This window comes from Leguminivora glycinivorella, chromosome 25 (genome assembly GCF_023078275.1).
Source record: "Leguminivora glycinivorella isolate SPB_JAAS2020 chromosome 25, LegGlyc_1.1, whole genome shotgun sequence".
Classification (NCBI taxonomy): domain Eukaryota; kingdom Metazoa; phylum Arthropoda; class Insecta; order Lepidoptera; family Tortricidae; genus Leguminivora; species Leguminivora glycinivorella.
Window position 1 is genome coordinate 9289127 of NC_062995.1, and position 27326 is coordinate 9316452.

Here is a 27326-nt window from a genome sequence, read left to right on the forward strand (position 1 = left end):
AATGCCCTCTCATGTGGACCGTTTTCGCTAGTCTGATACGATCAACTTTCTCTCTCGGTGATAAGGTTCAATTTAGTATGGCAAAAAATGTGATTGAGTTGTCCCCTGTAAAAGTCTTTGTATAAGACATACTTTGAAAAAGGGTCAAGTAGCCTATACAGTGCCTATTTCTAGTTTGATAAGTAACATTGTTACTGAGCGTCAATATTTCCTTGTTGAGGCAATGAATGCCGAAGTGTCACTGTCGGGAGACAGATGTCATTATTTTTTTGTATGAATAGGTAGACGTTTGACCACGATCACACCTGATGGTAAGTGATGATGCGGTCTACGGTGGAGCACGCTTACCTATGAGACACCTATTTACTCTTGCTTTAAAGAGACCTGGATTGTACTCACATGGAAACACAGACTCAGGCACGCAAAATTGTGAAATAGGTCACTGGTCTACTTCGAAATAAATATTAACTATTCTTATATAAAACATTAAATTAAGGTCCTAATGATGTGTACCAATATTGCTTATAATTTCTTTTAAATTAATATTGCACCTAAAAGAAGACATTTAAACTAGACTTTTCAATACACATTAAATCTAAAGTAGCGGTATCACTAACACTTTTTATTGCTTAATTATAATATTACTACATATTAATAAATTCATTTATATGGATGTGGTAATACTATGGATAAACTATATAAAATAATGTTATTTTTGAAAAATTATAAGCGTAAATGCAGTAGTTTTTCTGTTTTCAAATTGTATCGGTTCATTTAAAAGATTTAATACGCATCGTATTTTGTCGGCACATATAATCATATATTAAATATAAGAAAATAATACCATCCCATACATTAAAATGCGATTGTCTAAAAGCGTGCAAAAAGTAGATGGCACCACTAAAACTGCCTTGTTGCCAACGATTACTTGTAGATGGCGTTAAGTGTCACTTTGGAGATAGATTTATGACTCGAAAGTGACATAATCTTATATTTAATTTAGGGTAATTTAGCTTTATAAAATACCAGTCACGAAATACTTCTGTATTTTGCAGAATTGGGGTTATTACAAGTGTGTATCGGTTACGGTCAAGCAAATGTTGTCACTCAAAAAAAGGCGCGTAATTCAAATTTTCTATGGGACTGGGGACTATTAAACCTTTGTCCCTACATTTTCAAATTTGCCGCCATTTTTTTATTAGAAGCTTTGCTTGACCGTCTATATCTTTTTAGAGTTGCAGTGCCACATTTAGGTAAAGCCCGACCAGAAATATGACTACGCGCCATCTTGCGGAATTTCATTAGAACTATTTTCTTCATACTAAACTGAACTGTCACTGCATACATCAGAATAACAGCGCCCTCCTGACAATAGTCATATATTTCTGGTCAGGGGGCCGATTTTTGAGTCTCACTGTCACTAAAATACCGGTTGAAAACGGTGAATTGCCTATTATTTTCAGTGACAATTTTCTGAATTCGAACGCGTGAGACTCAAAAATCGGTCCCCAGCTTTACTCTGTTTATTCGGTTTGAAATTAAAGAATTAAAACTTATTAAGATATATCGACGGTTAATCTTCACAAGTATTAAAATATTTACATTTTATCCTAAGCAGTTCCTAAAACTTCACAAAAATATTATTATTAATAAAATTATTTTTAAAAAAATCAGTCGTCTTAAGCGCAAATAATATTAAAATTAGGTACCAAAGTCTTCATTACTTTAGTTTGATAAACTTATTCATTTATCTTTGATAATCTTTTTCTTTTGTGTGATAGATGAGGAAAAAATTAAAAGTGGCAACATTGAAGTGTCGTCCCTTTCAATCAATATAATGGCCGCCAACAGACAGTAAAATTCATAATCTAAAAAAAAGAGTTGTATCCAATCTGTCAGATGAATCTGAAAATTCATAATCTTAAAAAAACAAGACTGTGTGGACAGTCGCGAAACTGTATGGAGCTCCGTGCACTCGATCTGATTTTTATAAGATTATTATTTTTTCACATTATGAATTTTAAGACTGTCTGTTGGCGGCCATGTCTGAAAAAACGGGAAGACACTACAATGTTGCCATTTTTTAATTTCTACTTCTTTTTTTGCCAAGTTGTAAGATAGCAGGGATTATATTTCCCACGTGTTTTAAACTGTCTTACAAAGTAAGTGGGGTTTGTTTCGCATAATTTGTAACGCCATTATTAATTATGTTAAATAAAAATATCGCATAACCTAAGGTAACGGCTTGTGCCATTTTTTGTGCGAAATACTAGGAACGTAACGTATTTATTGCAAATTCGTGTAATTATAAAATATTAAATACTGGCCATTTCCTCAAAAAAAAAATCTTTCACTCTGTTTTGGTGACAACCTTAATATCCATGTTGTTAATTAGTGACAACCTTTTTCGACCTTTTAAATCGCATCGGACATGTAATTGTTTTTTAAACTGTAAATTATAATTTCTAAATACTTACTTAACTTTTTAGTGAAGCAATTTGTAAGGAAACTGTTTATAGGCACTGATCAAATTAATAGGCCTAAGTCACAAAGCAGCGACAAAAAAGTTGACATCGAATAGTTTAAACTTTACTATAAAATTATTTGTATAATATTGATGTCACGTAATCTCTACAAAATAGGACACATTAATTTAAATTTTTGTCCTTGACAAATTGCTTAAGGCGTTTTTATATTACAAATAATATTTTTGTTACTTATACATGCCTTAGAAAACAAAAGGACTATCACTAACCCCGAATAACGGTTACAAAATTCAAAAATCGAACGGTCAACGCTCGACGCTGATTGGCCGGCGTCAGCCAATCGCAGGGCTGGCTGATCAGGCGCAGCTTAGAGTGTAGAATAAGGGGAGGAGCCACGCCATGTGTTTGTTGAGTTTGCTGAGGTGGGCTGATGAGTACATGGGTGTGAGTTCATCTGCATGCGCCGTGTGAGGTCCCCCTAGTGTGTGGAATTGGAATATGTCGCTAACCTGAAAGGAAACAACAAATTATATATGAGGGCTTACAGAGCTTTACGCCAAATTATATGGTACAATGACACATGTAGAATATTATGATAAAATTAAACTAAATGTATAGAAAAACAAAATAGTGCGTGGAGTCCCCCCACGCGGAAGAAATGAAACTTCGTAATGTGGAAACGAAAATAGGAAGGCGTATTTCAAAATTCGAGTTGGCAAAGTAAGGGTTAAACGCTGTCACTTGGAACTCACATCAGAAGTTTAACTTCAAAAATAGAGGCAGCGTCAATGTCAGAGGCAATGGTTGACGTTAAACCGGTGAAATGTGGTGTGATTCACCGCTATTGTGGGCCCATGTTTGTTCACTTAGGGCCGTGCTCAAACGCAGAATAATAGTAAAGGCGATGGCTGAAAGCCGAGCTCAATAGTGGGGCCGAAGGCCCGAAGCGTCTACGAGGCCGCCCTTAGCACGCTTGTATGTTGAGCTGCGTCCGACCCTAGGACAAGTGCACAGCTGCATGTTTCAACGAAGCCCGACCCTACAGGGCAAACATGATTTATTAACTGAAAGGATTTATCCTGCTCACCTCGTTCCACCCATATCTGTTACTGCACGATAGCCTCGTAGACAACAGCAGGCTGGAGCGCCGTCACCTCATGTGACACGTGATTCGTACACGCCTCCACAGGCAAATCGGTTAGAAAGAGTAAACAGTGATCCGTACCTCGTTCCATCTATATCTGTTCTTAGCATAGACGATAGCCTCGTAGACAGCGGAAGGCTGGCGAGCCTTCAACTTGTGAGACGTGGTGCATACACAATGAGTTTTCTTCGACAGTAAACCAAAATAATCCCAACAGTCTAGTTTCCTCTGGGTTGGTTGTCAGACGGCAATAGCTTATGTTAAAACTAATGTAAATGTACGCCGAATCCTGGAATCAATTGCGGATGTGGACCGCCGCAGGCAAACTGGCTAGAAAGAGTAAACATAGTGATCCGTACCTCGTTCCATCCATATCTGTTCTTAGCCTGCACAATGGCTTCGTAGACAGCGGCAGGTTGGAGCGCCTTCAGCTCGTGAGACACGTGGTGTGTGAGCGAGCCTGCTGGCGCTGGCGCCGGCAGAACCACGTCGTGCCAACGCCCAGGCTGTTGGAAGGACTCGTTTATCTGAAAAAAAAATGTATTATCAATATTTCTGCTCAAAATTGTGAACCAATAAAATGAAATGAAATGAAATAAATGTTTATTCAAAACTAAAACTTAAAACTAAACTTTAACTTCTGCCAAACCAGAGTATGGTTTGTTGGCAGACGAGGCTCCTAATACATTAGGTTCTATATCTACTTATATTATTTACTAGCAATGGCAAACAAGACAATACAGCACTGTAATATCTTGTTTGCCATTGGGTAGGTGCATACGTAAGATTCACTACTATTATTACTTATTAGTTTTTAGATCTACTTTGCACTATTGCGTATTCTATTCTGTAGGTACTATTACTATACAACTTTATATCTACATACTTATTTCTTAATAATATATTACTTTTACTGTATGGTGTTTTTAAATTTAGTTATGAGTACGCTGCTTACTTTCTTCTTAAATGATTGTTTTGTTACACATGCACTTTTTAAATCTGAAGGTAAGTCATTAAAGATTCTAGGCACCATGTATTTTCGACATCTTTGGCCAAAATAATTCTTAAAATTAGGTATAAGTAACTTGTCATTGTCTCTATTTCTGAATAACCTTTGAATAGAAACAGGTTTTTTAAACTCATTATTACAAAATTGTTCCACAGCCACTGATAACAATACTTTTTCATGGACAGGCAGTATTTTACATTCTACAAAAAGTTGATCATATGTGCTATTTTTACATTTAGCTTTTATCTTTTCATCAACCATTAATTTCATAAATCTTATTTGTAAAGCTTTTATCTTATCTAGGTAAGTTTTGAATGTAAGACCGTAGCTCGCCAGTCCGTACGACAATAGCGAGTCCACTAGCGCATAGTACACCATATATAAAGTGGCCCTATTTAATACGAACTTCAGATGGTGAAACTTTACAAGCACTGCTCTCAATCTTTTACACACGGCGTCAACTTGTGGCTGCCATGAGAATTTCGAATCTATGAGCAGACCTAGGTACTTGTATTGTTGCACCACCTGGAGCTCTGCACAGCCGCACGCGACCCCGGCCGGCCGCGCACTGTGGCACTCGAAACTGTGCCCCACAATGCGCGGCGGCCTGTATTTATCCTTAGAGTACGGCGACCGTATACACATGCATTTTGTTTTTGCAACATTAATTACGATTCCATTATCGTGCGACCATTTTATGATATTAGTAAGGTCTTCCTGCATTTTGCTTTCTATTAGGCTCAGGTCCTTATCGGTGTACAATAGGCATGTATCGTCAGCATACATGTAGACACTACAATTGTTTACTACGTTAGACATACTATTAACATGGATTATGTATCCGACGGGCCCGGTTACTGAGCCGGTGGGCACGCCGCAGCGGACGGGCGCGGGCTCGCCACACTCGCCCGCCACGGCCGTGCGTAAGGTTCGATCCTCGAGGTAGGCTCGGAGCCACCCCTGGAGGGGGCCCGCGATCCCACACTCCTCCATTGCCTGAAGCAGCTGGTTGTGGTCCAGTGTATCGAAAGCTTTTTTGAAATCGATGTAGACCACAACCACCTGCTTCCGCTGGTCGAGGGCCTCGTTCACCTCGTCAGTGAACCGAGCCAGCGCGGTCGCCGTGCTCCGGCCTCTACGGAATCCGTGCTGAGATTGCGCTAAAATGTTATTATTTTCGAGAAAACTACTAATTTGGACCGTTATGTATTTTTCCACTACTTTATTAATGACTGATAATATCGCAATGGGTCTGTAATTCGTATAATCGGAATATGATCCTTGCTTGAATATAGGTCTTATTACAGCGGTTTTTAACATTTTAGGATACATTGATTTTGTTACACACAAGTTTATAAATTTTGCTAAAATAGGGCTTATTTTAATAATACTACAGTAAAATGTTGGTAAAGTTTGACACGTCAGTGGCAAAAAGCATATGTCCCTTATTACACTGTTATTATACTATTTATTATTTATGTCATTACTAGCTTTTGCCCGCGGCTTCGCTCGAGTTAATGTATGTATGTATGTATGTATAAGCTTTATTGTACATAAAGGAAACAAAAGAGACACAGTTACAGAGTCAGTAATATACAATGTAGGCGGACTTATCCCTTAATGGGATCTTTTCCAGTCAACAGTCAACAGTTTCTCTTCAGTCAGTTAAATTAGGAAAGTGGGGGGTAAACAAAGAGACAAAAAGGTACCTATGTCACTCTCCATGCCTTCAACTAACTCCACTTAAAAAAAAATCACGTCAATTCGTCGCTCTGTTTTGCCGTGAAAGACGGACAAAAAAACAGACGCACACACCTTTCCATTTATAATATTAAAAGTGTGGATCTGTGGATGATGTACTCACCGCCAACTGTCGGTACAGCAGTAGCTCATCCAACGGAGGGTAGATTCCACGCTAAAACTGAGCGTATACACGCCTCGATGATGTCTAACAGGGTGGCTAGCCGAATGGCACAAACGCTCACGAAACGAAGCGCTAGTGTCATCTCTATCGCGCTTGCGTATTGACACAGAGCCAGCGGCGTATCGCTTTCGTTTGGCGTCGGAGAAATGCCATTCGAGGTGTCACTTACTCGACACTGGCACACATTTAGATGTAAGCACCTAGTCTTTGAGTAATCACAGACCAAACTACATAATAAAATCCATGTATTCGATGATGATTAGTATTTTAGTCTAACAGTACTCACCGCGAGCTGTCGGTATAGTAGTCTAAGTTCATCCAACGGAGGGTAGCTGTCCACGCTAAAACTGAGCGTGTACACGCGTGGAGCGCGAGCTAGCGGGGGGGACGTGAAGCGAGCGGGGCCGGGACGACCCGAGACTTCGACGTGCTGCCGAGCTCGGCCCAGGCTGTTGTCGGCCACGCAACTGAAATCAGATAAATTATCGTTACATATGTTAGGTAATATGACCTCAAGGGTACATCAGTCTCTGTCACTTCTACCAGAGTTTATCTATGGGCATTTTCAGAATTTGGGACGCTAATTGGGGGTAGTGTAAGTTGTTAACAAAAATTAGCTCACTGTCAGTTTTGTGACGACAATTAAGCATAAAATCTGTATAAAAATTTACTTTTTTCACATTCTGAATGTAGATTATCGCTTAAAGTTTATGTAATTAACACAAGAACAATATTTGTTTTTTTATCATGCAGAAACGTCTGCGAGCGATACTACATATTTTTAAAATTGAAGGAAAAATGGAAAAATTCACACCTGTGACCTTTGGCCTTGCCGGGGCCAAAGGTCGCAGGTTCGAGTCCTGGCGGAGGTGTGAATATTTCCATTTTTCCTTCAATTTTAAAAATACAAGAACAATATGTTTAATTGTTTATAGAAATGTCATGCTTAATTATCGTCACAAAACTGAGTGAGTTAATTTTTGTTAACAACTTACGCTAATTGGGGGGGTCCCAAATTCTTCACCCCAATCCGTGTCACGACAGAAGAGTATATTCCTGAAGAATACGAACATGAGGTGAAAGTGGAAAACCGGCCAAGAGCGTGTCGGGCCACGCTCAGTGTAGGGTTCCGTAGTTTTTCGTATTTTTCTCAAAAACTACTAAACCCATCAAGTTCAAAACAATTTTCCTAGAAAGTCTTTATAAAGTTCTACTTTTGTGATTTTTTTCATATTTTTTAAACATATGGTTCAAAAGTTAGAGGGGGGGGGACGCACTTTTTTTTCCTTTAGGAGCGATTATTTCCGAAAATATTAATATCATCAAAAAACGATCTTAGTAAACCCTTATTCATTTTTCAATACCTATCCAACAATATATCACACGTTGGGGTTGGAATTTAAAAAAATATCAGCCCCCACTTTACATGTAGGGGGGGTACCCTAATAAAACATTTTTTTCCATTTTTTATTTTTGCACTTTGTTGGCGTGATTGATGTACATATTGGTACCAAATTTCAGCTTTCTAGTGCTAACGGTTACTGAGATTATCCGCGGACGGACGGACGGACGGACGGACGGACAGACAGACATGGCGAAACTATAAGGGTTCCTAGTTGACTACGGAACCCTAAAAAGGAGACTGTAAACTGCGACCACTGGAGGAACCCTGGGTGAAGCAAGGCTTAATTTTCTTCAACTAAGACGACAGAGCGTTGATTGCCCACCGACACCGGGTATGATATTCTAAGTTTAAAGATCTTTATTTCTCAGAAGAATTACAATTCACTTGTGTGAGAAACATATCATTTAAAACAAAATGCTTATTAACTAAGTGAGCGCGTAAACAAAAACATTTACATTTTGTACATTTATACACAACGCAGGTAGAATCAAACATTACCACTTGGACTATGCTTGTTGCGCGAGCGCACCTGGAGATAACAACTATTCTCCTGTCAGTTATTTGCAAAATTGCTGCCACACCTCGGACTATGACGACCAAATATATGAAAGAGGCGCGTTCCTAGCACACAGTCTAAGCTCGTGTAGGTGAACGCGTACTATGCTTGTATGAGTGAGATAAGACAGTTCGATTGGTCGCGTTCTTGACAGGCGGTAAGTTTGAGGTAACCGAGAGCGGGTGGGCGGCACTTTCAGTAGGAAGCAGGGAGTGGCCATACTATACGATAGATAGTCTCACCTGTAGTTGCCAAAATCCTCAGGTTGCACGTTAGCAATGAGCAATGTATGGTTGTTGCCTCGCGCCGCCATTGTTACTCGTTCTGACGCGCTCAGCGGAAACGAGTTTTGGTACCAGGATACCTGAAAATTTGTACAAATTTATGATTACATCTACGATTGCTGATTACATTTTTAGTTTATTAAAAGTTTAGGTTCGGTAGCTTTTTAGTTTTTTTGTGTTTTCCTCTACATACAGGTTGAAATAAAAAGGTCAATTTTGCACAGTGACTTTTGAGGAATGAACAAGATTTATGAATTATTTTCTATGAGGATAATTTAATTTGTTCTAAGAATTAGCATGGCAGCGCCATCTTTCTTCGCTAACTCGTAATCACATGGGTTGATTCAGTTAGGAGATCGAACTAGTTTCGGTTCTATCTCAGAGATGGCCGGGGGCGCCTTAGCCTTCGGTAATTGTGTCATATACTTGAAAATTTCGACTCTTGCCACCGTGACCGAATGGCCGAGTGGTTTGAGGCATCCGTCGCGATAACGGAGGACGCTGGTTCGAATCCAGCTTTGGACACTTGGAGGCCTTGGTCATTTTTTCTTTCTATATGACATTTATTTCAGTTTATAGTTAAAATAGTAGTGTGTCTACTAAAATACAAATCAAATTATTTTCTATGAGGATAATTTAACACTGATTCAAACTTTCACGATTTTTACACATATTTAAAATTGCAAACGGGACTTAATCGCGTATTTACTAAGATGTTTTAAACACTAACCTCCACACATGGAACCCGGTCATTAATAAATGCAAGAAGAAACAAATATCGCAGGTTGAAAAACCGAATATCGTGAGTGTTGTGTGTCGACAAGGTGACATCCCTAGTGCACAAACTGTTCAAGTGGGTAGTCAGCACCAAGTGCGGGTAGTTCGAAAAACTCGTACAGCTAGAAGATGTTGATGCCAACTTCAGCCAGTCTGCTCCGAGACCACGGGGACAATGCCGTCCTTGAAACGTCGGAGGTTAGTGTTTAAAACATAGTAAATACGCGATTAAGTCCCGTTTGCAATTTTAAATATAGGATAATTTAATTTGTTCTAAGAATGAACAAGATTTACTATGGGACCAATGCTGAAATTGCAAAAATTGTCTGTTTTTTTTTTTGCGATGTTAGCATTATTCCTTTAATAAAAGATGTTCATTATGACCTCAAAAGTCGCTATGCAAAATTTGAACGGTCGTTTTTACTTCATCCTGTATATTCGATTGAATTTTTGGCACTTCAGCGCACTACCTTATATGTAGTTGCATGAAGTTTTTTTATTTCATTTTATTTACAACAACGATACAACTAAGTACCGTTACAGTTACCTAATACGATAGTGTAGCAATCTTAACCTAATTATATTTTACAATTATCCTAATTAGCAGTTGCGACTGGCGGTCGAACTTTTCTCATTTCCTGTCTTGTAGTTCACATTGCATAGGGGGCCATTTTTTTCAAAGTTGTCCACCCCAATTTTTTTTTGGATTTTTAATTTTTATGTGGTTTACACTCAGAATCGCGAGCTCTTTCAATCCTAATAGGAAAAAAAGTGTCCCAAGGTTTTTTTCCCATTCCGTTACCATTGTTTGATACATTTTGTATGACGGTAACGGAATGGTAGATCTGAAAAATGTATGGAAATCTTGGGACATTTTTTTTCTTCTATCAGGACCGAAAGACCTCGCGATTCTGAGTATGAATCGCGTAAAAAATACCTATGTTACAAAAAAGTGGGTGGACTTTGAAAAAAATGGCCCATAGTCCTTCCTAAATCAATTAGAAAGCCCACCTCTGAAAGAGGATCAGCTGATTCACTGTTGATTGATCACAGACAGTTGATTCACTCTGAACTGAACAGTCGGTCTAAACAGCTCCCTGTGTGAAGCCAGGATTTCTCCAATGTGTCTTTTGGAGGATCTAGAAAACTAAATCACTCAAAGTTCTCACCTCTGCTGGAGGGTCAGCCAATACGGTGCACAGCAACTCAGCTCTGAACCCTTCTCCTGTGTGTACCCAAGATCTCTCGACGGTGATCTCTGGAGGATCTGGAATGAAATGCAAGTTGTTTGAAATATGTACTTTGAAAATTGTGGTGCCAAACAACAAATGGAGGAAACAAAATGGACAGACAGTTAATAGTATATATAGGTGCCTGTACCTAGCACTAGCTAGCGTGATCTTTACTTCTATACAAAGAGGATCGAGTATTATAGAGAGTTACTGTCGAAGTAAAATGTGTCATCACTAATCACAGAGCATAGACTGCCAGACTCACGTAAACGCATGTCACAAAAAGATCCCATGCATCGATCGCATGTCCCATAGTGGATACCCCCTGCTGAGGGGGAGAAATCTCGAGGCAGGCGTAAAGCCGGCGCTTTATGTTCATATGCGCATTATAATAAGTGGGGTGGACACTTTGAAAAAAATTGCCTAATAGGGGTAGGTGGGCCATTTTTTTCAAAGTTGTCCACGCCTTTTTTTGTGACATGGGTATTTTTACGTGATTCATACTCAGAATCGCGAGGTCTTTCGATCCTGATAGGAGAAAAAAAATGTCCCAAGATTTCCATACATTTTTCAAACTTCCATTCCGTTACCGCAATACAAAATGTATGAAAACATGGCAACGGAATAGGAAAAAAACCTTGGGACACTTTTTTTCTCCTATTAGGATTGAAAGAGCTCGCGATTCTGATTGGGAATCACATAAAAATTTCCAAATCCGAAAAAAAGTGGAGTGGACAGCTTAGAAAAGAATGGCAGTAATCTGGTAATCGCTTATATATGTACTTACACAGCACTTGGAGTTGGAACTCAGTGACGATGGGCGGCCCGACGCCGTTATCGACCGTGCAGGCGTATCGGCCGGAATGCCTGCGTTCAAGCCGGGCGAGTTGCAGCTGAGGGCCCTCGCCGAGGCGGCCTGTCGCGTTCTGCGCTGTAAGGGGCTGGAACAAACAAGAACATTTAATATATGGAACATCATCTAGGCTAGGGTTGCAAAAAAAAACGTTTTTTTTTGGCTAAAAAAAAAAAAAAACAGTTTTATATTAGACAGATCGAAGTCAGAATTTAAATCCATCGGTGCACTTGATCCTTAAAGAGTCGAGGGCAACCCGACATTTAAGCGCGCTTCGTCTTACATTCAGCGGAGCGTAGTCAGAATTTAAATCCATCAGTGCACTTGACCCTTAAAGAGTCGGGCGCAACCCGACATTCAAGCGCGCTTCGTCAGAATTTAAATTCATCAGAGCACATGATCCTGTGAAGCGCTGGTAGCAGTCGCTTTCGTAAATCTTGGGTTTAGTTGTCAAAGCGGACCCCAGGCTCCCATGAGCCGTGGCAAATGCAGGGATAACGCAAGGAGGATGAGTTGACATGATCCTGTTGGGTCGGGTGCAGCCCGACACTCAAACGCGAAGCTACTCACCAGCTTGTGCCACGTGACCTGGGGCACGGGGTTGCCGGCGGCGCGGCACTCGAGCACGGCCGCGCCGCCGCGCCGCGCCGCCGCGTGCCGCGACTCGGGCGCGGGGCGCACGCTCGGCGGCACCAGCACCTCCACCGTGTGGACTTGATCCCGGGCCACGCGGTCGGATATCTGGCACACGTAGTCACCGGCGTCCTGTGGAAGAACGATTAAAGATGAAGATAATACTGTGAGTCTAGTGAAAAAGGATATAACTCAAATTGACTCAGTGAAAAAGGTCACAAGTCTGGGGTGGGACTTGTGCCACAGTATAAAAACCGGCCAAGAGCGTGTCGGGCCACGCTCAGTGTAGGGTTCCGTAGTTTTCCGTATTTTTCTCAAAAACTACTAAACCGATCAAGTGCAAAACTATTTTCCTAGAAAGTCTTTATAAAGTTCTACTTTTGTGATTTTTTTCATATTTTTTAAACATATGGTTCAAAAGTTAGAGGGGGGGGACGCACTGTTTTTTCCTTTAGGAGCGATTATTTCCGAAAATATTAATATTATCAAAAAACGATCTTAGTAAACCCTTATTTATTTTTAAATACCTATCCAACAATATATCACACGTTGGGGTTGGCATGAAAAAAAATATCAGCCCCCATTTTACATGTAAGGGGGGGGGGGTACCCTAATAAAACATTTTTTTCCATTTTTTATTTTTGCACTTTGTTGGCGTGATTGATATACATATTGGTACCAAATTTCAGATTTCTAGTACTGACGGTTACTGAGATTATCCGCGGACGGACGGACGGACGGACAGACAGACATGGCGAAACTATAAGGGTTCCTAGTTGACTACGGAACCTTAAAAAAGAGTACTGTCGTATAGTATGGCTACTCCCGCTCCCCGCTAATAGTGCCGCCCATCCCTTCTCGGTTACCTCACAGTTACCGCCTGTCAAAAACGCGAACAGTCCACCTATCATATCTCACTCATACAAGCATGGTACGCGCTCACCTACACGACCTAAGAATGTGTGCTAGGAACGCGCCTCTTTCATGTATTTGATCGCCAGTGACCGAGGTGTGCTTGTGCCCTCCTTCACCGAGTCAATTTGAGTTATACCCTTTTTCATTAGATCCATTAGTAGATGTGTAAGGGAGTAAAATCAAGGTATTTACAACGAGGGTGTACATTGATTCCTGAAGGAAACAAAACAAATAATTGAATTACGAGCGGAGCGAAAGACTCAAAAATAGAATCCTGAGCGTAGTGAGGGATTCTGAGTATTAACGCTCAAGTTGGAAATAATTTTGTTACCGTACCGTGTGACACATTTTATTTTTCACATCACCTAATTACACGAAATTTATATATAAAAAAATATATAAAAATTAAAAAATAATAATAATAATAAAATACTTTATTGCACACTACAGAAGAAAAGAAACATAATTCAGAACAGATACAACGTGGTAGGTAACAACAGGCGGTCTTATCGCTAAAACAGCGGTCTCTTACAGACAACCTTCAGATAGTCGAGTGGCGATCGGAATAAAATTTACGGGTGGTGCAAAAAAGAATAACAGAAGGCTAGTACCTAAATGTACAATATAATAAAATACATATACTACAAATATAAAAACTATGATAGACTACATATACTAATAAATACAACAATATATGAGATATAACTATGGAGACCATTTCAACGACATGAAATTTCTAAAATAATGTGTCCTTGAACAAAAAAGTGTCACTTTGTTCCCTCATAGCAGGGAGAAAAAGTGTCACTTTGCTCCCTCATAGCACGGAGAAAAAGTGCAATGTTGGTCCCTCCTAACAAGGAAGAAAAGACCCCTTTTCGAAATGGTGATGTGAAAAATTAATTTAATTATTTAAAATTGAGAACGAGACCAGACGAGATACATCCATACTAATATTATAAATGGGAAATGTGTGTCTGTTTGTTTGCCCGTCTTTCACGGCAAAACGGAGCGATGAATTGACGTGATTTTTTAAGTGTAGATAGTCGAAGGGATGGAGAGTGTCAAAGGCTACGTTTTGTCTCTTTCTAACGCGTGCGAAGCCGCGGGCAAAAGCTAGTATGTACAAATAATTAGCACAACTTATTATTGTTTATCTATTGTTATAGACATATTTATAACAACATCATAAAACCTGCGGTAACACGTGCTAAAAAAACTGGGGCAACGGATCATAATTTAGATGTTTATCTATACATGTTGCCCTTGGGCTACGTTTTACAATACTTTTATCATGCAGGCAGAAGCCTATAATTCATAAAACGTGTTTTTGTGGGATTCCGATAACTCCGGTTTTGCGTAAATATAAAAATAATACGTAGGTAGATTTGTGTATATTTTAGGAGAATGATTGATGATACAGAATGCAGTAACCTATGTACCTACCTACCTAATGTATTTGCAAAATATATTCATTAATTCATATTGCATCATGTACAATATGTACATATAAGTTCCAGTTCATGATACCCTGTAAGGGCTGACTATACTTAGTATATCTATAAGTTCTATTATATGAATCTTAGTTTAGTGTATTTATATGTTTGTAATAAAATAACTCAATTTAATATGTTACATATAATTACCCGAGTAATATCGAAAATAATTATGTAATTTAAGGTTTTTGGAAAATTAATTCATTTAAGTGGTAGTTTAATTATTTCGCCTAGCAATATTTTTTTATTAAAATTGCCTTTACGACACCCACGGGAGAGCGGTGTCTCTTGAACAAGTGTTATTTGTGTGCAGTAAAAGGCACTCAGAAAGTTGTAATAGGAATATTTTTGTAGAATTAAATCAATAAACATTTTTTAAAAAAAAAAAAAAAAAAAAGAGAATAATATTATCAGTATTTTTCAATTTAGGAATGTCGTTTAAATAAATCACTGATTTAATTAATTTGTCAAGTTACACATATTTTTTTAATATACTTAATACATGTCAATTTATAAATAACTCGGAAACAAATATCTGTTGTCAGTATTAATTATTGGTCGTGTTATTCCTGTTTCAGGAAATTAATACTTGGAATAGGCTAGTTTCCTACTAGTCAAATCAGCTTCTTTTTAAGAAATGTCAAAACGATTTGCTAATATGGAATTACTACGAAATACTGAGGAGTGACGTCACGGTCAATTCATTTACTTTATATCTTTCTTTTTGACATATTAAATAGAAATTGTGTTTAAAAATAACTACTGTCCATATTTTTCTTCTAATTATGTGGTGCTTTATTTCGTGCACTGCATAACATATTTTATTTTAAGTATAGGAAACTACCCTATTAACTCAGAAATCTCGGAATAAAGTTAAAATCATCTGGCTAAACTGTCAGGTTATTGTGACCCACGGTGCATACTCGTAAATTCTATCGTATTGAAACTTGTATTCATGTCGGAACAGATATGTACCTTGTTTGGCAAATATGAGCAGGTTTAATTGTTTCGATTTTGGGACCGAATGTGGGGTTCTACGTTTAAAGGGTCCTTATGCTTCGAAACTATTGTAGGTACATAGTTTGGCACTAGCAAGGGCGGCTCACTCCGCGATCCTTTCGCCGCGCTACAAGTACATGCCGGCGGCCGCGAGTTCGCGGCCCATTCACTGGCGACGACCTTCGCGCGGCGCAATAAAATTCAATGTCGTCTTGGCACTAGTTCCACCAAAAGCAAAGATTTATTGAATAATGGAAGATATGTAACTCAGTACATCGCTACATGGCTTACTTAACGCGAGTTAGACCTGATTTAGACGGCGTGCGAACTCGCATGCGATTTTAGTTACATTGCGTGCTATTGAGGGTACATACAATTTTGCACAGTCCTCAAATACCGCAATGTAATAAAACTCGTATGCGAGTTCTCGTACCGTCTAAATGGGCCCTTATCGTCGCTGGTACCTCTTAGTTTTCGAGTTATTTACAGATGGCGCTAGTCTATTTTCTCTGACCAAAAGCTAATAAGCGATGGGCTATCGGCAACAGAAACTAACAAATTAAGATAGTCGCTCAGCCCTGATATTGTAAAGTATCAATTGTACTATTAAAAATTATATGGTATGCAAATAAAGAACTATTGAACTATTGCACTATTAAATAAAAGAGAGAGTAAGCGATTTATAGTTCATCGCTCGGTGATGGACTACAACTCGCTCACGCTATCATCGCGTATTTGGGCCATCTTTTTCAAAATTGTCCACCCCACTCTTTTTTTGGATTTGGAAATTTTTATGTGGTTTCCCCAACCCAACAAAAAAAAGTGTCCCAAGGTTTTTTCCCCATTCCGTTACCACTTTTTCATACATTTTGTATGGCGTTAACGGAATGGAAGGTTTGAAAAATGTATGGAAGTCTTGGGACTTTTTTTTCTCCTATCAGGATCGAAAGAACTCGCGATTAATCGCGTAAAAAATACCCATGTTACAAAAAAAGTGGGGGTCGACAACTTTAAAAAAACCGGCCAAGAGCGTGTCGGGCCACGCTCAGTGTAGGGTTCCGTAGTTTTTCGTATTTTTCTCAAAAACTACTGAACCTATCAAGTTCAAAACAATTTTCCTAGAAAGTGTTTACAAAGTTCTACTTTGATGATTTTTTTCATATTTTTTAAACATATGGTTCAAAAGTTAGAGGGGGGGGGACGCACTTTTTTTCCCTTTAGGAGCGATTATTTCCGAAAATATTAATATTATCAAAAAACGATCTTAGTAAACCCTTATTCATTTTTAAATACCTATCCAACAATATATCACACGTTGGGGTTGGAATGAAAAAAAAATATCAGCCCCCACTTTGCATGTAGGGGGGGTACCCTAATAAAACATTTTTTTCCATTTTTTATTTTTGCACTTTGTTGGCGTGATTGATATACATATTGGTACCAAATTTCAGCTTTCTAGTGCTTACGGTTACTGAGATTATCCGCGGACGGACGGACGGGCGGACGGACGGACGGACGGACGGACGGACGGACGGACAGACAGACATGGCGAAACTATAAGGGTTCCTAGTTGACTACGGAACCCTAAAAAATACCCATGTTACAAAAAAGTGGGGTGGACAACTTCTTAAAAAAAATGGCCCATTTACACGGGAGCGACTAACTTTTGTTCATTTCTATCGACTATAGCTCATAGCTTACTCGCTTTAGTGTTACTAGTGCCTAAAACAATAATTTCTGCTGCAACTTTGCACGGAAACATATTGAACTTATACCATGGGGACCCATTTGACGTGGACAGTCACAAATTATTCTGTATCAATACAGTTTTCTGCTAGCTGCCGCCATTCTTGCGTTGCGCAAAATCAAACGGCGTTCGAATGCGGATCTCAAATTTTGACCAGAGCCACAGAATTAATACAAAGGATATTGGGTGTATAATTACTACACATAGCTGGGCACCGTTAATAAAATTAGGGCTCGAATTTGCTGCCCTATCACTACAACAGTCGCCATGGTAAAGCTTAGGATTCACCGAATCAAAGTTAGTAAAAGCAAATCCACGTGAAGAATACTTTTTTAGGTATTATTTCGGACTTTCAGCAATCGACATCGGTAAAACCTAGGATTTGCCGTACTTCGGGCTTTTATAGTAGCGTTCAGAACGTGTTTTTCGCAGCGCAGATGGCGCCTGTGCCCAACTAGATTAACGATTAACGGACTCGGAGAAATTTAACGGAAGTTAACGAGTCCGTTAACATTTTTTCAAGTTAACTTAAAAGTTAATCCGTTAATCGAAATGTTAACTTCGTTAATTAACGATTAACGGATTAACAAGTTAATGCCCAGCTATGTTACTACACTACGATACCAAGGCGAAAAGGAAACGAATAGCGAAAGATTAAAACACGACCGAAGAGTGTTTTGAATTCGACACAAGTATTCAAAGAATGTCAATAACCTAACCACAAAATTTAAATTTTGAAAAAAACTTCGACATAGTAGACCGATTTTTATCGAACATGGCTAAGAACACTCCCGACTAATTCAGCTTTCACACAAAAAAAACTAAAGCTAAATCGGTTAATCCGTTCGGGAGCTATGATGCCACAAACATACAGACACACACACACAGACGCGCATTTTCAGAATTTGGGTCCCCCCAACAATTAGCAAAAGTTGTTACCAAAAATTAACTCGCTGTCAGTTTTGTGACGATAATTTAATCATAAAATCTGTCTAATAATTTACTTTTTTCACATTCTGAATGTAGATTATCGCTTAAAGTTTATGTAATTAACACAAAAACATATTTTTTTTTTTGCAATTTCATGCTTAATTATCGTCACAAAACTGACAGTGAGTTAATTTTTGTTAACAACTTTCGCTAATTGGGGGGTCCCAAATTCTGAAAATGCCCAGACACGTCAAACTTATAACACCCCGTCGTTTTTGCGTCGGGGGTACCTTATGGCACACCTCGGACACTGGCGATCAAATATATGAAAGAGGCGCGTTCCTTGCACACAGTCTAAGCTCGTGTAGGTGAACGCGTACCATGCTTGAATGGGTGAAATATGACAGGTCGACTGTTCGCGTTTTTGACAGGCGGTAACTGTGAGGTAACCGAGAGGGGGTGGGCGGCACTTTCAGCGGGGAGCGGGAGTGGCCATACTGTACGATAGTACTCTTTATTATACTGTGCTTATGGTAGAGGTTCGTGTCGTTACCTAATATACCTGTTAATCAAAGGTGTATTTTTACTTTTATTTGCCATTAAATAAATTGATTCGGCCCGCGACGGCCATAAAGTAAAAAAATATTTTCTTTGAGCGCGCAATCTCTAATGAGATCAAGATGGCGGATTTGATTCGAATCATTTGAACGTTCAACGGTTTTTTTAACTGATATACCATGTTAAATTGATTTGAAGGATATAATAGGGAACTTGACTGTAGTTAAAATAAAATATTTTATACCACGCACGAAATAAAGCATCAGATAATTATAAGAAAAACATGGACAGAAGTTATTTTTAAATCCGATTTCTATTTAATAAGTCAGGTAGAAATATATAAAGTAGGTAACTGAGTTGACCGTGACGTCACTCAATTCGATTTGATGTAAATTCCATATTAGTAAGTTGTATAAATTCGTTTTGACAGTTCTTAAAAAGAAGCTGATTTGACTAGGAGGCAAGTAGCCTATTACTTTGACGATGGTGTTGACGTACTTATTGCCTTACCAACATATAGGGGCTGTAAGAGACTTTAGAGAAAAAAAAAAAAGTTTTCTTTTTTTTCGCCAAAATTCCCCGTTTTACTTATTTTTCCTTATACTTAAATGATTCAGCTAAAACTACTCTCGAAAAAGTCGTCTTATGTCTGATTTCTTCAAAGGTACACTGAGAGAAATTTGCATTGTGAATTTAACAAGTTCAACTTGTTGCGGTTTATTCGTTTGAATCAGCCAAACGTATGTTTAAAACAATATGTGTCAGGTTGTTTTTATAAAATCGACTTGTTGATTCAAATATATTGCCGATTCAAATGACAAGTATCTTGTTGTTTGAACCAAAGAGCACGTAGGCGCTATTTTAACCAAAAAACTTGTTGAACGAACATGAAAACTGGTTGTATTTTCTCTCAGACCTCTCAGTGTACACTCCATTTTTTGTCACTGCATTATGGACATTTATTTCAATGCATAATGTGAACAACGACCCTACTAGAAACAAAAGTTATACCTACACGATTATTATGTAATAGGCTACTTGCCTCATAGTCAAATCAGCTTCTTTTTAAGAACTGTCAAAATGAATTTGAAGGACTTGCTAATATGGAATTAATATGAAATCGAATTGAGTGACGTCACGGTCAATTCAGCTACTATATAGCAGCAGTTCTCGAAAAGTTTGTACAAAAATTAAGGGAAAAGTTAAATTTGTTTTTATTAATTCCTATTTTGTTACCAAGATTTTGTTGATGAATTGAGATTTTATTAAGTTTTATTTCGTCATTAAGGTTCTCTAGTATCTATATTTTCTTAATTATAACAATTATCCTGTATATATCTTACGAAAGTCGAATTATATTACTAAATGTTGGTAACAAAATAGGATCAATTAAAATTTGCTGACGTGGCATTGTACAAAGTTGACGGGAATTGCTGGACCTGACTTATTAAATAGAAATTCTATTGAAAAGTAACTTCAGTCCATGTTTTTCTAGTAATTATCTGATGTTTTATTTCGTGCCTGGTATAAAATATTTTATTTTAATAAGAGTTAAGTTCCCTATTACATAATACGGTAAAGTCATGCTCATAGAGTATACTTTGACATTTTGACGAGTGTAATAAGTACTCTGCTTTAGAAACCTGTGGATCGAAATGACTCAGCTCCATAAATAAGCCTAATAAAACGTCAAAAACCACCAAATTATCGAAGAAAACATAATAAAAAGACAATTTCGCCGTACAAAAAGATGGCGGTTCCAAATTGCGGAAAATCGTACCTCAGTGTTGCCACACATAAAAAATAACGAGCGACGAAGCACCACAAAGGTTTTTATGCGGCGATTATCATATTTTTGCCTGCCAATTATCGTTTAGATGACTGCTTTTGCATTTTTTTAAGGTTTAAAAAATCGTGCGTTTGAATTTGGAAGTCCCTGGGTAGCGAGTTTAGTAACGTTTTGTTTTTGTTTTGACTTTTATGTTACGTAGCTAGTATTTTAAAATTCAGTTAGTAGAGTTTTTAGGAGACTGTCCGTTTTTCTCTGTCGCAATATTGACATATAAAACTCTTTCCTTCCTACCTTTCAAATGTAACTGTCTAATTCTGATCTGTCATATCATAACTGCCTTAGGGCCCCCCACATCTAGCGTCTCGCGAGCGTAGTGTCGGGCACTGTATGGAAATGGACGCCGCGTCGACGTCGCGCCGACGAATTGACGTGGTTTTTTTAAGTGGACATAGACTACTTTTTTTCTTTCTAACCCCCCACTTCCCTAAAGTGGAAATTTGTATGGAACCCAAAGACCTTTACAGGGGACAGCTCAATCACATTTTTTGCCATACGAAATTAAACCTTATTACTAAAACAGAAAGTCGATCGTATCAGACTAGCGAAAACGGTCCACATGAGAGGGCATTGTTTGGGCTGGTGTCCCTCTCGCACGTGTTGCCAGTGTTAATGAGGTTCCCATATTAGTAGTATTTTTATCTGTATATTACCTGACTTTATAACTTCTTATTTTATTTTAATGTTATATTCAAACTAGGGTTTCGATATATTTCAAAAAAATTGAAAATAATTATAATGTAATTATTTTGATGTCAGTAAATCAAAGATTTGTATAATTAAAAAATACTTTCAATTGGGTGTTAGTAGATTTAGTAGTAACTTTGAAAATTGACTGGTATCCCCAATTTATGACAGTGATGACGTAACTGAATAATGTTGACATTGTCAGCAAGTGCGAGAGGGACACCAGCCCAAACAATTACCTCTCATGTGGACACACTTTTTGACCTAACTAAACAATCTAAGGTAACTGTACCATATTACGGGAACTTAAGACGTTTCCTACTTTAAGTGAGGATTGAAACAAAAATGCGAAGTTTCTAGTCGTGTTAACTATTTTATTTTGAGGATAAGTCTTCTACGATCGATTTAAGATACTATTTTGCATCGTAACTTCTAATTTATAGAAATTACCGTTGTTTTACTAAACCCTTAGTTTGCCCATTATTCCGGGATACAATTTTGGTATGGCTTTAATTCCGGGAGTCGTTGTACATTATTACGGGATATCTTTAAAGTCCACTTTGTTGAAGCATAATGTAAAGAAACGAATTAAAAATATCGTTTACATAAATATATAATGCACATATCGTTTTGATAAATGCTTATACAGTGTGTATTTTTTATAATTGGCAATATTTTGGTGGGCTGGAATGGGAAGGGAAATATGATATTTTACGGTATAACGATTATATGATATAACGACAGGGTGTTATAAGTTTCACTATCTGTCTGTCTGTCTAAGGCATCGCTTTCGAATGGATGAACCGATTTTGATTAGCTTTTTTTCATTTGAAAGAGCTAAATTAATCGAGAGTGTTCTTCTTAGCCATATTTGATGAAATCGGTTTAAATAGGTACTATTTTATATTTATATATGTCTATCCTATTATGTATTGTCCTCATGTAAATTTTAGCTTTCTAGTACTAATGATAATTGAGCTAAATCGTAGACGGACAGACTGACTGACGGACAAACCAATATGCGGTATAAAGATTTTTAGCTAACTAAGGAAGTTTAAAAACATAATATCCGGGTCTATGTACCTTATTTTATGAGTTTATATATTTTAATATACTTTATATAAGTATACCGGAATAAGATACACTCATATAAAGTCGTGTACTTAATTACGGCAGTTAAAAAAAGGCTATATTAAAAGATAAACAAGATTTTTTCTTAGTATATTGGAAGATTATATAACAATTATACTCAAAACATTGAAATAAATAAACTTTGTGCTTTAATTTTATGAAATAAAACAAATTTTATTTAATGTTGATGCCACAGTCCAATATTTCGCACGTATTACTCAATGAGTATACATTTCGTATTCAATTATGAGATTAAAATCTAAAAAATATATGTACCGTAATTATGTCACTATAATCTGCAATCTTTACTTAATGTATTTACATCAAATATATAAATATACTTAACCGCAAATAGTAATAGGACACAAAAACATTACGGACTGTGTTTCCGTTATTCCGTGATACTCCCGCAATTATGTACACCTCGTCAAAATGGTGTACATTATTCCGGGAGCGGGTATTTTAATAAAATTATGTTTTAAATTAACTTGAAAAGATGATATAAATGTCTTTTAATAACTATAAGACAATTATGATACAAATTTAATATCAATAAACTTACCATCATCACAGCAAACCCTTACGAAGTTCCGCTGCCGCGTTAAGCTCACCGTCAAACACGCCCATAGAAACCACTGCGTGGTTGCGACTGACGCGTTTGGAGGTACCTCATGGCTTCAAAAGATAAGATAAATATCCGAAAATCGACTTTTTAGGTTCTGTTTGATCTATAGTTAATTAAATACTGCATTAACTTAAGATTTTACTGATAGTTTCCTTATTTTACGACAAAAACCAAAGTGTCCCGGAATAATGTACCACATTTTACTATCCCGTAATAGTGTACAGATACCTTAGTTTAATAATTCTAAATCTATGATGGAACCTTCCCCAATTTTCGAATGTACCGCGGGCAAAATTTAGTTCTTTATATAAAATAAATAAATAAATCAACATCAATAAACAGACCAACCCAACCCCAAACTAAACAAAGCTTGTACTATGGGTGATAGGCGACGATATACTTACTTATATAGATAAACTTATATTGACCGGGATATAGACCGTGATTACCTTTTTGATTTTTGTCGAGCTCCCGATATTTCGACGCAGTTGCATGCATCATGATCACGGAAAAACTCGACAAAAATCAAAAAGGTAATCACGGTCTATATCCCGGTCAATATAAGTCTAATGAAAATAACCGTGAATCATTCAAAACTCTTATTATATAGATAAATACAATACTTATATACATACATAGAAAAAATCCATGACTCAGGAACAAATATGTGTGCTCATCACACAAATAAATGCCCTTACCGGGATTCGAACCCGGGACCGCGGCTTAGAAGGCAGGGTCACTACGCGCTAGGCCAGACCGGACGTCAATCATAATTATAGTTACTCGATCCTCTTTCAAGAAACTCACGTTCCATATGTATAGAATAGAATAGAAAACGTTTATTTGGTGAAAATATACAAGTAAAACAACAATAGCCTTAATATACATCTTAAACTAAAGTCACCTAAAAGGATGCCACTCAGCATATGCCAATGGCTAATTGGTATTAGCCTGGTTTTCAGGGCAACCAAGAAAACAGGGTGGGATTTGTATGTATGAATTGTATATGGCTCACCGCTTACCTGATGTATGGCTCATTTGCAAGCAGGCTTCGAATAAAGCACCCAATTTCACACCGGACGCTACTGACTTGAAAAATTGAGATGTCAAGTGTATGGTAAATATTATAAGGTACAGGATCAACAAAGTTATAGTGCGACTAAAAACTTTCATATTTTATACAAAAAAGGATCGAGTTTCTAGAGAGTTACTGTCAAAGAAAAATGTGTAATCACAGTCATATACTGCCATCTCTCGACACAGGCTTACAACTTTTGAACCTCAGTTTTGACAATTTGGCCCGTATTCTTAGCTTGATATGTGTTAAAATGTCAAATGTCATTATTAGCGCCATCTAGCCGAAAGTCCCCCAAAGATGTATCGCCATCTAGCCCACTGTACCTTTTTATCTATGGTTCCGAGGTACGTTCTTCTGTCTATACGGAGTTAAACATGTCTTTTACTTTAAATGTTCCATTTTAGTTAATTTCTATTATGCATTTAATGTACTTAGCCTTGGCAAAGAGTACCGCTTTGTACCTTTTAGCGTCGAAACTCTAGGTCCATTGGGGATCCCAGCGCGAACAAGTTTTCACAGAAATCGCAAAGCGTCTGGTCGAGGTAACTGGTGCCGCAGCCGAATGGCATTTCTGTGACGCGAAAAACGAAAAAGAAACGCCGCGAAAGGTAGTTTGGCTCTGTCACGCCAATACGCAAGAGCGATAGAGATTGATGTCTACGAGCGTTTCGTTTCGGGAGCGTTTGTGCCATTCGGCTATGTACCCTTGTGACCGAAGAGCTGGCGACTGCACAGCATTGCGATACAGCGAGGAAATGTCGCCTTGACCGATTCATTTTACTAGTGAGTGGTTAAAGAAATAAAAAAAATCTGCTAGTTATAATACTGCCAAATTCAGGCTTCAAAAATGATTAAATGGCCTTCAGATATTTACGATATGGATTGGAAAGTGTCGTATCGTTAGACGAAAATGTCTTTTTTGACACCGATCAATTAATTATAGCCGTCGCGTCGTCATCATGGTGACCAGGAGACTGACCACTATAAGGACAGTCCCTGTAGGGTGACCATAATGTTTACCTGCGGTCCCACATCAGTAATCTGTAAGTTGTAGCCGTCGACAAGTCGGAATCTCTCGTCTCGGGTGACCATTAGGGTTGCCAACTTTTTTTTTAGGGAAATATAGTATTTTAGAAAATTCCATATAAAAAATATAGTACACCGAAATAAAATATAGTACGGTACACATAATCAATAACCAAGTCGTAGAGATCGTTCTTTCTGTCCACTCTAAGGGGCTTCATTCGGTTTTCATTGACTTTTGACAAGTTTTGTGTTGCATTGGTTCTCTTATTTAAGTATCGTCGAAAGTTGTATGGCCGAATATCACTTCCCAACTCACGTTTCACGGAATTTTATTCCGCCGAATGTTCATTTCCCAACTTATTGTTTTATTTGCCAAGCTCACATTTACCAACTTAACATTTGGCCTTTTTTAAAAAAGCAAACTTTCATGTTGTCGAATGTTTTACTTAGCGTAATATATAACTAGTTGTTTATTGTATGTAATGTCCCAAATGTTTTATTGAACACCAACAATATATTATGGCGTATTTCAAAAAATATGCAATATTGAGTCTTCTATCACTTTCTAAATTTATTGACAGGTATGCAATTTTTACTTACTAGGTACGTAATTAACTTAATATTCTTTTAATTTCAATAGTTACCTACTTACTTTTTTTACAAATCCATATTATAAAAAAAGAATACCCATAATTATTATAAGTACTTATATTTTTTATGAAATTTGACATTGTTTTAAAAACATTTTTACTTAAATGAAATCTAGACTTTTATAAAAATGCAAAAGCGATTTTAATTTTAAACTAATTAAGGCAAAAATGTTGACCAAAGAACCAGTTTCGGTCCTAAAATAGTTCAACTTTGATGCTAAATATCACAGAATGAATGAGCTGTGAAGTAGGTACCTAATTATGGGATGCTAGTTTGTTTAAAGACGATGCTGTTAATATGATACGCTTTAGAAACTATCGTAATATTCATAATACCAATGGATTCAAATCGAAGCTCATCGGAGTAGAGAATCCCCTTGAGAAATGTCGTTATTTAATATATCATGGAAAAAAATACAATTGTTTGCAAACAACAGTGACTATATATACGTAACTACAATATTTGCACGAAATAATGAAATGTACAGTGAAGGTTAAATATGAATAAAAGCGCGAACGGAGCGAGCGCGAAATTTTTTTCATTATCATAGCCGCTCCTGGCGGTTTGACCCTAGTGTAAATTCGCCACTGGCATGGACCCCAAAAATATAGTACTTTTGCGTACTATATATGTTTCATATAGAATATAGTACGCTGGGCCAAAATATAGTACAGTACTATATTATATAGTACGGTTGGCAACCCTAGTGACCATGTGGCTTACTTCAATTAAGATAGTCTACCATAGTATGAGGATAGAGGATATGTTTACCTGCGGTCCTACATCGGTAATCTGTAGGTTGTAGCCGTCGACGAGTCGGAATCTCTCGTCTCGGGTGACCATGAGGCTGGTCGCTGTGAGGACAGTCCCTGTAGGGTAGCTATGTTTACCTGCGGTCCCACATCAGTAATCTGTAGGTTGTAGCCGTCGACGAGTCGGAATCTCTCGTCTCGGGTGACCATGAGGCTGGCCGCTGTGAGGACAGCTGGACCCCTTCGCCAGAGCAGCACCAAGGAACCTGGAGAAAGTAAAATGCCAAAAACTTTTGTACACATACATACAATCACGCCTGTATCCCATAAAGGGGTAGGCAGAGCACATGAACTACTCAAGTTTCAGTGCCACTCTTGGCAAAAGGGGGGTTTTTTTTTCCTGCTTTAGCTTTTACTCTCTAAAAAGGGCAAAAGGGGTTGAAAGAAAACTAAAATTGTGACATTGCAGTGACAGTGACAGGTTGCCACTGTTGCCAGCCTCTCGCCTACGCCACAATTTTAACCCACACACAAAAACACAAAAATAAATAATAAGTTTTTTTGCAAAAAAATCATTTTTGG

General features: G+C 37.8%; 1 protein-coding gene across 1 annotated transcript in view; it reads right to left on the bottom strand.

Moving 5' to 3' along the window:
• Positions 1-1398: 1398 nt before the first annotated feature.
• The window catches only part of LOC125239210 (lachesin-like), a 91818-nt gene continuing 65890 nt past the window's right edge, over positions 1399-27326 (bottom strand). The window contains exons 4-11 of the mRNA XM_048146732.1: positions 26883-27010; positions 12241-12435; positions 11605-11758; positions 10755-10852; positions 8767-8888; positions 6850-7030; positions 3990-4157; positions 1399-2995 (exon numbers count right to left, since the gene is read on the bottom strand). Of these exons, the coding sequence (XP_048002689.1) occupies positions 2843-2995; positions 3990-4157; positions 6850-7030; positions 8767-8888; positions 10755-10852; positions 11605-11758; positions 12241-12435; positions 26883-27010 (1199 nt within the window). The 3' untranslated portion in view covers positions 1399-2842. The remainder of the gene's footprint in view (positions 2996-3989; positions 4158-6849; positions 7031-8766; positions 8889-10754; positions 10853-11604; positions 11759-12240; positions 12436-26882; positions 27011-27326) is intronic.